The sequence below is a fragment of the Ascaphus truei genome, chromosome 1 (assembly GCF_040206685.1).
Source record: "Ascaphus truei isolate aAscTru1 chromosome 1, aAscTru1.hap1, whole genome shotgun sequence".
In the NCBI taxonomy this organism is placed as follows: Eukaryota; Metazoa; Chordata; class Amphibia; order Anura; family Ascaphidae; genus Ascaphus; species Ascaphus truei.
This window is the reverse complement of record NC_134483.1, coordinates 335,815,317-335,827,596: the sequence shown is the minus strand read 5'-3', so window position 1 is coordinate 335,827,596 and position 12,280 is coordinate 335,815,317. Positions and strand designations below refer to the sequence as shown.

The following is a 12,280-nucleotide window of genomic DNA, read 5'->3' as shown; positions in this document are numbered from 1 at the left end:
TGTATTTTGGTGGAGATTGTCAGAGTAATATTGTGCTTTTGCATGCCTTGTTTGCCTTGTGCACATGTTCCGCATGCATCTGTAGTGATTGAGATCCTTGGTAGTGCCAGTTACTTTGTAGCTTTTCCACAAGGCATCCCTGAACTGGTAGAGTGCTATAAGGTCAGTTGTAACCCATGGAAGGTGGGCCCCCCGTACCCTTATTTTGCGTAGTGGAGCATGGGTATCGCAGAGTTTTAAGAACTCGGATTGGAAATAGTCGAGCACAGAATCGGGGTCGGGAATTAAATCGAATCTGTGCCATGGGCAGTTGGTAAGGTCATCCAGAAACTGTTGTGGGTTAAAGTTTTTAAATGTTCTAGTGAGGAGAACTTTAGGTCTTGATTGGGGTGGTTTAATTTTCCTTACACAGTACACTATTGCATGGTCACTGAAAATGTCAGGAAGGATGCCAGAGGATTGGATTCTGCTGGGGTTTGAGGAGAGAATCCTGTCTAGCAAGGAATGGTTATGCGATTTCAGGTTTATCCGTGTTGGTTGGGAAATGAGTTGTGATAGGTTAAGTGACTTGAGTTGTATCTGGATTTTGTGGTTTTTAGGGTCAAGCCAATTGAAGTTGAAATCCCCTAGAACTAGCAGCTCACTCTTCTCATTCAGAGAGGAAATGGAGCCAAGAAATTGGGTGATATCAGTCAGGGATTGTAGGGGGGCTTTAGGGGGGCGGTAGATGCCAGCGAGTAAGATGGGCTTAGAAAAGGGGAGGCAGATTTTGCCAACTAGAGTTTCAAAAGAGGGTGGGCTTGGTGGGCAATTTAACAGTGTAAATTGTAAGGTGTCTGCAATATAAAATAACACCCCTCCTCCTCTCTTTGACCTATCTCTCCTAAAACTGGAGTATCCCTGAATGGCAATATGTGCATCAGGGTTTTTTAGGGGATAACCATGTTTCTGTAAGAACGATGGCTTTGGGTTTATGCATAAGGCACCATGCCCTTAGTTCATCCAGTTTGGGCAGCAGGCTCCGGATGTTTATATGGGCGACAGATAGCCCTTTTTGGAATTTAAAGGTGGAATTCTCAGGGGCATGGGACAGAGCTGAAATGGGAGGACCTGGGTTAGGTTCAATATCACCTGCTAAAGAGAGTAATAGTATGAGTAGAAATTTGTTTAGTTGTTTGCAAGTTGTAGATTTGTGATGTTTGCCATTAGAGTGAGCAGTGGTTGGTGTGCTGGTTTTTAGAGTTCTCCACCAACATTCAGTAGATAGTGCAAGGCTTTTGAGTAATCCATGGTGTATGGTAATGATGGGTGTGGGCCAGGATGGAGGAGTTTGTAGTGGATAGAGGGAGTAACATCTCCATGAGGCCAGGAGAAAGAAAAAAGTTAAAATACATAGCAGGTTCATGATGCCAGAGGTAGGCAGTGCTGCAAGGAGCTGTTGTGAGCAGAGTGAGTGTGAGCAGACTAACAGCAGGTGTGTGCCTGTTCCTTGTCAAATGTTTAGCTGCATTGCAATGCTAGAGTCAGTTCAGGGTTTCAGTGTATTGTGTGGGAGAGACTGCAGTAAATAAGTTGTAAAGGGGTGGGGGGTTGAAATAGGCAGGTTAGCAAGCTTGGGATCATAGTGTGATCTGAATAGCTTACCGTTTGTTGTCTTGAGTGAAAGAGTGTGCAGTAGATCCAGTCCCCCGTCACCTCTAATCAAACTGTAGTCTAACTGTTTATCACTTAAAAACCTCACTTTAAATGCCTCGCTGCCTAATGCAGTTCCTGCCCAATGCAGCAAAGGTGTTGGTATTATACAGAAAAAACAGTCACATGACCCTCCCCCTCCCCAATCAGTCAGCTTGTTCCATTTGGTCAATTAACAGCACAGAGTTAAGAGGGAAAAAAAAAAAACACTTTTTACATTCAAACATACTAACTCATATCAGTTCTACAAGGCCACAGTCAGGCTTTTACACAGGATTTGCACAGCATCAGGAACATACCTGTGAAGAGAATGCAATTAGATCCATGTCATATCAGCTGAGGTTATTGGTCATTGCATGAAGAAAGTGAGTATATTAACTGTAGTCTAACTGTATTTATCACTTAAAAGCTCACTTTAAATGCCCTCTTGACACTATTCTCTCCCATCTCCTAAAACCTATTGCTTCTGCTATAATCCCTACGCTCTCACACATTTTTAACTCCTCCCTCTTCTCTGGTACCTTTCATCCCTTCTTCAAACATGCAACAGCTCTACCATTACTCAAAAACAGCAAGCTTGACCCTACCTGTCTTTCTAACTATCGTCCTTTCTCCCTCCTGCCTTTTATCTTTAAACTCCTTGAACGTCTTGTATTCTCTTGCTTGCTCCATTTTCTCAACACCTATTCTCTCCTAGACCCTCTACAATCTGGCTTTCACACTGCTCACTCGATTGAAACAGCCCTCACTAAAATAACTAATGACCTCCATGCTGCCAAAGACAGAGGTCATTACACTCTGCTCATACTACTTGACCTCTGCAGCATTTGACATAGTAGACCACCCTCTTCTCCTTCACATTCTCCATACTCTTGGTATTCGTAACAAAACTCTATTGTGGATCTCCTCTTACCTCTCCCATCGTACTTTCAGTGTCTCTTCTGCTATCACCTCCTCTATCGATCTCTGTGGGGGTACCCCAGGGCTCTGTCCTGGGACCTCTTCTCTTCTCTCTGTACACACTTTCTCTAGGTGACCTAATCCCATCTCTTGGGTTTAAATATCACCTATATGCTGACACACAAATTTACTTTTCAACCCCTGACCTTACACCTGCTGTACAGATCAAAGTTTCTGAATATCTCTCCGCGATATCATCCTGGATGGCCCTCTGTCAACTTAAACTTAACATGGCAAAAACAGAGCTCCTCATACTTCCTCCCAAACCTGGCCCTACTACCTCTTTCCACATTACTGTTGGAACTACGATAATTCACCCAGTAGCCCAAACACGCTGCCTAGGGTCACACTCGACTCCTCTCTCACATTCTCCCCTCACATTCAAAACGTTTCTAAAAGATGTCGCTTTTTCCTCCGCAATATTACAAAGATACGCCCTTTCCTCTGTTGCTCGACTGCTAAAACTCTGATTCGGGTCCTCATTCTCTCCCGTCTCGATTACTGTAATCTCCTGTTTTCCGGTCTTCCTGCCTCTCACCTATCTCCCCTACAATCTATCCTAAACGCTGGTGCCAGAATCGCTCTACTCTTTCCTAAGTCTGTCTCAGCCTCTCCCCTGCTCAAATCACTCTCCTGGCTTCCGATCAAATCTCGCATCTCACACTCAATTCTACTTACTTTTTTAAAGCTTTACACACTTCTGCTCCTCCTTACATCTCAGCCCTAATTTCTCGCTATGCTCCATCCAGACTCTTGCGTTCTGCTCAAGGATGTCTTCTCTCTACCCCCTTTGTATCTAAGCCTTCTCCCGCCTTAAACCTTTTTCACTGATTTGCCCCACACCTCTGGAATGCTCTTCCCCTCAATACCCGACTAGCACCCACTCTATCCACCTTTAAGACCCACCTTAAGACACACTTGCTTAAAGAAGCATATGAATAGCACTGTGAACATTCTGAACACATGATACATAAACTTTGGCCCCCTGCAGACGCAATTACCAGAACTCCCTCCTACTGTCTCTGTACGTTCTCCCTACCTACCAATTAGATTGTAAGTTCCGCGGAGCAGGGACTCCTCTTCTGAAATGTTACTTTTATGTCTGAAGCACTTATTCCCACGGCCTGTTATTTATATTATTAGTTATTTATATGTTTGTCACGTGTATTACTTCTGTTAAGCGCAATGTACATTAATGGAACTATATAAATAAAGATATACATACAGGGAATTTATAATACAATAAATACAAGAAACATAAAATCCAACAATAGGAAAGGAAATCCCTGTACCAGTGAACTTAGTCCAAGACTTGGAGTAAATCAGTTCATAATACTCTGAGCCATGTTATAAATAGTAAAACAATGCTGTGATGGTGCAACATATTAAAGCAATTAAGAATCCGAATGCATGACTACCTTTCTGATATTACTAGTGTTATTAATGATATGTCAAATCAAAATAATGACTTCAGGCAAAGACCTCCTGTAAAGATGGGATGTTTATCCTTATAAGTGTGAAAAAATCTAACTTGGATAATATTCACGTGTAATATTGCATCTGAAATGGGGTTGCAATGAAAGTTCTATAGTGCCACACAAGGTTAGTGTACACAATAAAGGATATTGGACTGTGTAAAAATATTTGCACCTGGATTCAAGTTAGGCTAAAGTTGTGCGGAGTACCTCAATTGTTAGTACTGGGACCCCTGCTTTTTAACTTGTTTATTTATGACCTTGAGTTTGGCATAGTGAGCAAAGTCTCCATCTTTGCTGATGACACTAAATTGTGTTGGGTAGTACAATAAGAGCAGGATGTAATTTCTCTCCAGAAGGATTTGGATAGACTCGCATTTTGGGCATGTAATTGACAGATGAGGTCTAATACAGATAAATGTAATGTTATGCATTTGGGAAACAAGAATAAATGGACGACTTGCAAAATTAAATGGGGAAAAATTAGGTGACTCCTTGATGGAGGATTTAGGAGTGCTTGTAGATATCGGGTTTAACAATATTGCCCAATGTCAGTCAGGCTGCAAAGCAAATAAGATCTTATCTTGCAGTGAATGGGGTATGGATGAAATGGAAGTAAACCCAATTATGCCACTATATAAAGCATTACTACGACAACACCTTAAATATGGAGTACAGTTTTGGCACCACGCCATAAAAAATACATTATAGAACTAGAAAAATAGCAGACAAGAGCCACCAAATTGATACGGCCTCGGCCATAGTGTAAGCGTGTTGGCGTTGCGCTTGCCTCAAGCAGGTGAGATTTCTGTCCTGCAGGCAGATGCGACGGGAGGTGTCAGGAGGGGGGCGGGGGGGTACCTGGCCGTGACGTCACGGAGCTGGTTCGTCCTCATTGGGCGAACCGCTCACGTGACCCGGACGTCGTGCGCCAAATTAAAGCAAGGTTATCGCCCCTGTGCTTGCGCACACCATACACATTGGCGTCCTAGTGAATTTCGCTCGTGCCTTCTCCTGCACTATGGACGCAGCCTAAAGGGGATGGATAATCAGATTTATGAGGCTTGCTAAATTTAGATATGTTTACGTTTTGAAAAGAGTGGTGTAAGGGGATATGATCACTGTATACAAATATATATTCGGGGTCAATACAAGGAGCTTTCAAAAGATCAATTCATCCCAAGGGCAGTACAAAGGTCACATGTTTATCCCTTAAGGTTGGAGGAAAGGAGATTTCTCCAGCAACAAAGGAAAGGGTTCTTTACAGTAAGGGCAGTTAAAATGTGGAATACATTACCCATTAATATCTTTTAAAACACAATTTTTTTGACGTCCCTTTAGAAAGGAAATCTATACAGGGTTATACAAATAAGTAAACATGGGAAGAATGTTGATCTAGGGAGAAATCTGACTGCTAATATTTGGGGTCGGACAGGAATTGTTTCTCCATATTATAAGACATCATTAGACAATGCTTTAGTGGGTTTTTTTTTTGTTTGCCTCTGGATCAAAATAATGTAAGTTCAAATAAAGGAAAAGTATCAGTCTAAATTTAGCATAGGTTGAACTTGATGGACGTATGTCTTTTTTCAACCTCCTCTACATTTTTATATTTATACTTTTTAAATAGTTACATTGTATTCTTCATCTGAATCCTGTGAAGAAAATAAGATATTTTGTAGATTGACAGCTTTTAATGTACATAACAATGGTAAACATCTAATGAAGAAGAAAACATTGTACTATTAATATGTTGGTCCATTAAAAGATTTTACAACCTACACAATACATTGCTCCTTCTGGTATCAAAATGGCCATTAACACCTTTTACTGAAGAAAATAAGACAAAATAATTTTATAATATAATTTTTAAAAAAATATTGAAAACACAGTTTTGTGTTGTCTGAGGTGGTCTCTGTTGTAGGGGCTGTTACCAATCTGTGTGTTCCCCTCCCCCTCTTTCTCCCATTCCCCCCTCCCCCCCACTTTCTCTCCCTCTCCCCCCATCCCCCAACTAAAGACATCAGGGGAGCAGGATTTGTACTTTATAATTTTTGACTTAAAATATCTTCTTTTATTTTTCCCCCAGAGGATGGCAGCTAGTCCACGTTTATTTGATTCAGTAAGTAAGTCAGCTGGCACAAATCAAAGACACAAATCTTCAAAATCTGTGGAAGTGCAGCACAGTGCAGGTTTGTATTTCTGTCAAATTCAGTTATGATAGCACATGCTTTTTGCCAGGATCCCATTGTAGCAGTGGGTGACTGTTCGTAACATGAATAGAGAACATTATTATGAGGTGCCTGTTCAACGTTTTGTAAGTAACTACTCGCCTACTCCTCACCTCTACTTCAAATTAAGTATTGAATGCAAAGGCAGAGGTGGGCAGCAATGTGTGCTTTCAGTTCATTACCGGTATTCAAATGTTGCCTTTTATACAGTACAATTTACAAGTTGGGTTAACATTATTGGAGTAACAGATAGAGGTGACCAGCACTTCAAAAACAGAATCCCTTTCATAAGATATAAATCTCCGCTTGGACCATTCACTATATGGGATATAAATACAACATCCCTGGCAGGGGATAGGGGACTAGTACCTAGTGTTTTCTAGCACACGTATAATACAAATAATGTCCCTACTAAAGCTGATACGTATATAAATCCACAAGGGTAACTCACTGTTGGGTTCCCAGGTCCTCTGTGCGGTCCACTTGCAGTTCCAAACGGCGTGCAAATCCACCAAGAGCAAACAGGAGAAAAAAAATGGAGAAAGGCGGTGCATTGCCAAAAAGACAGGAGGAGGCTCACAGTAAAATTAATCCTTTAATCTTGATCTGGATACAACATAACCCCTAAAGAGCTAAAAAAAACCCACAAATCTACGCGTTTCGGGCCGTGTGCCCTTTATCAAGATGCATCTTGATAAAGGGCACACAGCCTGAAACGTGTAGATGTGTGTTTTTTGAGCTCTTTAGGGGTTATGTTGTATCCAGACCAGGATTAATTTTACTGTGAGCCTCCTGTCTTTTTTGGCAGTGCACTGCTTTTCTCCATTTTTTTTTTAACATTATTGGAGTAATCTTTCCCTATATCCTCATTACTTCTAGTCGGCCCATCAAATGTTGAGATTATCTCTCTTTGTAGTTTCCTTTTTGGTGGTCCTTTTTAAAAAAATTTTTTTTTTATAACTTGTCTATTCGTTATACCAGTGGTGCGCAAAGCGAGGGGGGTGGGGGCGCTCGCTGGGCTGTTAGAGGCCCGGCGCTTCCCAGAAGGCATTTAAAATGCCGGGGATCCCGCAAGGCCTCTAACTTTTCACTTACCTGGAGTTCAGCAATGTGTCTCCATGGCAACTGGCGTCAGATGTTGCCACGGGGGCAACGTGACATCACATGACGCCGAAGCCGTACAGGGAGGGGTGTCGTGAGCCGGATGGGAGAGGAGACGGGGGCACATGTAGGTAAGTTTGCGCATCCCTGCGTTATACAATATATATTATTTTAAGTGTTTTTTTTTCTTCCACGTTCCCAAGGCAACCATAACTGATTTGCTATTAGAGTTAGGGCAAAATATCATTCCTTCCATAAACTGCTCTCTATTCCTCGGAGCTGTCACTTTTGTTTTACTATTCTAGTTTGGGGGAAGATGTTAGTTGTTTTATGGTAGGAGTGTTATGACAGATTTTTTATTTATTTTATTGCGTGTACGAGCTACCTTCATGCAACACTTGCAAGCACCATGCCTTACTGCAGAGCTTAATGGGCGAAGCAGCCGGATAGAAGGGGCTTGATGCCTTATTCGGCCAACATGATTATTCTTTGGTTGCTGATCTGAGCCCAGGATCCTGCTCTCGTGTGTAAGCTGCCTTCTGCCTAAATGCCAGGATTTTACACCCTTCGTAGCTGCTGTGCACTTTCCACAAATCGGAAGTTAAGCACAGAAGTATGGCCATTGGCCTCCACCGTAGACATTATACAGATGTAGCGAGCGGCATTACTCCGGACCACATGGAATTATGCAGTAAATATTACACGGGGGCATTAATGCATTGCTTTAACAGAGATACTGCTGGCTAATCTGTAACTAAAACCATCTATTGAAGATGACTTCTTCAGCAGGAATATTATGCATCCAAGAGAATGAGAATTGTCACAGATTTGTTATTTTTTTATTTCACTGTGCTGAGATGACATATATTTTAAAGAAAGTGAGAGGACCGGTGTAACAGGGACATATCCCTGTTGAAGAAACTGCCTCTAATCCAGCAGGAAATTAACCAGACTTCACCTGGCCCAATTAGGACTCTGAGACCGGTTTAAAACTCCTGCTAAAACAGACCTAGAAAGATTTTCCTCAGCACATAAGGGTGCTGACATGAGGAAAGGGCTCTTGAGAATACCAGAGTACTGTATATTAAAAACAAGACAGAAGGGGACCAGACCTCTTTTTCCTGGACACAGAGGACCCAGGAACCTGCCAGAGGCTGGACCCTTAAACACACAAAGACACATCGACACCACTGACCTCTCTTTGATGCAGTACCTCTGGGGGTCAGGGATAGGAAGGTGGCTAAGAAAGCCAGGATATGTGCTACCTTCAATAAGCCGGGATATGTGCTGCTTCTAGTAAGCTAGTGCTTGAAGCAAATAAATGATGCAAAGTGTGTTTAAGTCTGTGGCCAGGGGCCCAATAACAAGATTTCCATTCTCATCCTGGATGAAGGATACGGTCTCGCATTATGGCTAAATGGACCCAGAAGAGATGAAGGTCCCAAACCTGAATAGGGGAGGAGAATTTTCGTTAGTCTGACAAGCTACAGCATTACCTGGGAGAGTACTATAATTTATCTGATAATTGGGACTGAGTGGAATCAGCCTGATGAGAAATTGGCTACCCAGAGACTCTTTCCAAGATGGCCCTGCTTTTCACAAAAACATCAAGTTGGGAAAATTCCTTGAAGATGGACGCTACAATCACCCGTATTGCACTACCGACTACATTACCAGTGGAAGATGCAGTGGTGTTTCGTGACATCGGATTGAAGGATTAAGTGCCCTGAAGACATACTTTCTGGCAGCTAGTCTCGCTTGCAAGCCTATAGTAAATAGCAACAGCCTAATTTTTCAAAGCCATAAGAATATTGCTAGGCAATCTGGAAGAGGCCCTGGAAAGCGGTGTCAAGAGAAACTCCATTCTATCGGCATTATCAGAAATGAAGAGGGCGACCAAACTGTAGCAGAAGCATGGCTGGACGTAGTGTGCCTGTCATCAAGAAGCATGGCCCTGTCAGTTGCAGCAAGAAGAGTGCTGTTCGACTTGCAAGACCAACTTTGTTCTCCTTCCTACGAAGGTGAATTTCTCTTTGGGAGAAAACTAGACCCCATAATAGCTAAGGTATCAGGGGGAAAGTGCCTTTTTTCCCCAGTGAAGAAACAGAAAATTATTTATTCCTCAGCAAGATCGAGTGCATTATGGAGAAATAAAATCCTACCGACAGTGAAGGCCTTTGGCTCAACAACGAATATTGAGAAGAGAACAAATTTCTTTTTGTGGCCCCAATGAGGAGGATTTTTCAGGAGAGGTAAATTCACATTAAACTAGGGGAGTCCTGAAGTATGCGGTTGGAGGAAGACTACCTCAATTCGCTACTGTATGGGCACCACCCGTAAAGGACAATTTAAATGTGTACAAGAGCCTCGGCACAATCGGTTTCGGAGATCCTGAAATCCATTTTCCTCTGAGAAGCCTAGAACAATGTAATTCAAGAAGTCAAGCACGAGGCTTAATAATTTTCAATGGATTAAAAGGATGCGTTACTGCACATACCAAGTGCACAAGAGTACCAAAAATATTTGAGATTTGCGGTAAACGGAAGACATTAACAATATACCACATTCCGTTTGGCTTGGAGATCTCTCCCAGAATCATCCCCAAAGTTTTGGTTACTTTAGTAGAAAATTGTTTGAGGCCGTGCTGGTCAGAAACGTTCCTTTTCTTGCTGGTCACAGTTTTCCCCGTTGCTCCAAGCATCTCCCGTGATCCACCGGGGCAAAACAAACAAGCAAATATAGAATTTTCTCTGCGCTCTTCTTTTGTATTAGAAAATATTCACTCTACTGCATAACATTTAGCACATAGACTTGCATATAATAAAATGGCAAGGCTGGCATGCTTCCCGCGCACCACTGGCTGATTAAAATACCGGACCCACGCACACTTCGTAGGTCTGCTCACACCAGAGCACCGATCGGCCACCTAACCACAGGCAGCCGGACCACAATTCCCAGGGTTTGCCGCAAGTCTTGTGAGTATCGTAAGAACTGCTGCTTAGCTAGAGTATCCCTCCCACAGATTCACAGGGGTTGAAGGAAGGATCAGTGTCTTGGCGGGTGATCTCGTCACATCCTGCACTTGGACAGCTTAATCCCTGGTTACTTTAGTCCCTGAATTAAAAACAAACAAAAAAAAAAGGAATTCAGATCTATCCTTGTATAAACAAGCGGTTGATAAAATCTCAGCAAAGATATTCTGATACAGCATATTCAGAAAGTTCTTGTGTTCCTGAAGTGCTCAGATGGATAATAAACTTCCAGAGAGTTACTTAATTCCATCTCGGTCTCTAACGTTTTTGGAAGTCCTATTCCAAATGGAACAAGGAAGGGTCTCTAGTCCACAGCATAATGAAGCGATTGGCAATACAAGTCACAAAGCTAAGAAGGTAACGCCAGTTCTCGAGTGGGAGAGTCACTTAGGCCGTAGGCTTGGCCGGATTTAAGAAATGGCCCCCAACCTTTTCTGAGTTTGATGGGCCTGCCTTACAGGATGTATTGAAACAACACCTTGCTATGAAAGCATTTCTTCTTACGGCTATTATGACAGAGTGATCTGCGCAACTCCCATCAGTTAAGTTTTTACAGTATGTGGAAGATCCAGAGAATGTTGTGAAGAACCCGGAGCACAGCCAGGAAAACATGAAATGAAAGAAAAGAAATGAAATATCCAGGGCAACTTTAAAATAATGCTTTGTTTATTGTAAGCTATGCGTTGTGTGTGTGTGTGAACACTTTATCAAGGTGTAATGAAAATGCACTCATTTAAATACATACCCTTTCACGCTGTTCAGTGCCGAAATGACATCAACACGTGACAAAAATTGAAAAAACGCAAAACCCTCATAGTGTAGTTTTATAAAAATAGAAATATATGTAAAGAAGGTAAATATGCACGTACAGAATAAAAAACTATATAGGCAAGTAGGTATAAAAATCAGTATGGACTATGCTTCTGTCAGCTGCGCAGGATACAGGATCCACAGTAGGCACCACGTACTCTCACAGCTGTTATGGCCACTGGTACTGCAGTTTTATATACTACACTATGAGGGTCTTGCACTTTTTTTTGTCTATATAGCTGGCATTATCCTGACATCAGCCCTCTAATACAGCAGCAGACTCTATATATATATATTATAATATATATATATATATATATATTATAATATATAGCAACTGTAAATATTACTGTATGTTCATTTGCATGTCTTAGACAGGTCTGCAACCCTGTCTCTCCCCATTATCGCCCAGCATACAGCGCTTCCACTGCAGCAAGGGATTCTGGGAAATGACATGCAAATGAGCACTCAGTGCCACCTTTTGTCTCAAGCTCGTATTACACAAGCAGATCCTCAAAAAAAAAAAAAAAATATATATATATATATAATCAAAAAATAAATAGATGATACCGTTCTGTGGCTAACGAAATGCTTTTATTTGTGCGAGCTTTCGAGATACACTGATCTCTTCTTCCGGCGATGTTACAATGAATGAAGCAAGGATTACTTAAAAACAGTGTCTCTTGGAATGTTATCTGTGCTGGTCCTTCCCCCGATGTGGATGTGTTTTATGGCTGGAGGTGTCAAAGGGTTACTGAAAGCAAGTGAAGAAAGAGTGTGTATGTGTATCAGTGTGAATAAGAATGAATGGAGAGCCCACAGTATAAACAGTGCTCTACACAAGGTGTGTGTGGAGTGAGAGGGGATATAAATGGTGTGGGTGGGTGTGGAAATGTGAGAGTTTGTAGCACAACTAAAAGTGTGTGTGGATACTATGTGGTCCCTATTGGTGTATAGGGATGGAACTACTTCACATTTG

At 42.0% G+C, this 12,280-nt stretch overlaps 2 protein-coding genes across 2 annotated transcripts in view; one reads left to right on the top strand and one right to left on the bottom strand.

The window, feature by feature from the left end:
* STAP1 (signal transducing adaptor family member 1) overlaps positions 1 to 12,280 on the bottom strand; it is a 145,296-nt gene that overhangs the window by 104,088 nt on the left and 28,928 nt on the right. The window lies entirely within an intron of this gene.
* Positions 1 to 12,280, top strand: part of LOC142498913 (uncharacterized) — a 41,145-nt gene that overhangs the window by 12,640 nt on the left and 16,225 nt on the right. Inside the window, exon 5 of the mRNA XM_075607554.1 lies at positions 6,217 to 6,319. Coding sequence (XP_075463669.1) covers positions 6,217 to 6,319 — 103 coding nt within the window. The remainder of the gene's footprint in view (positions 1 to 6,216; positions 6,320 to 12,280) is intronic.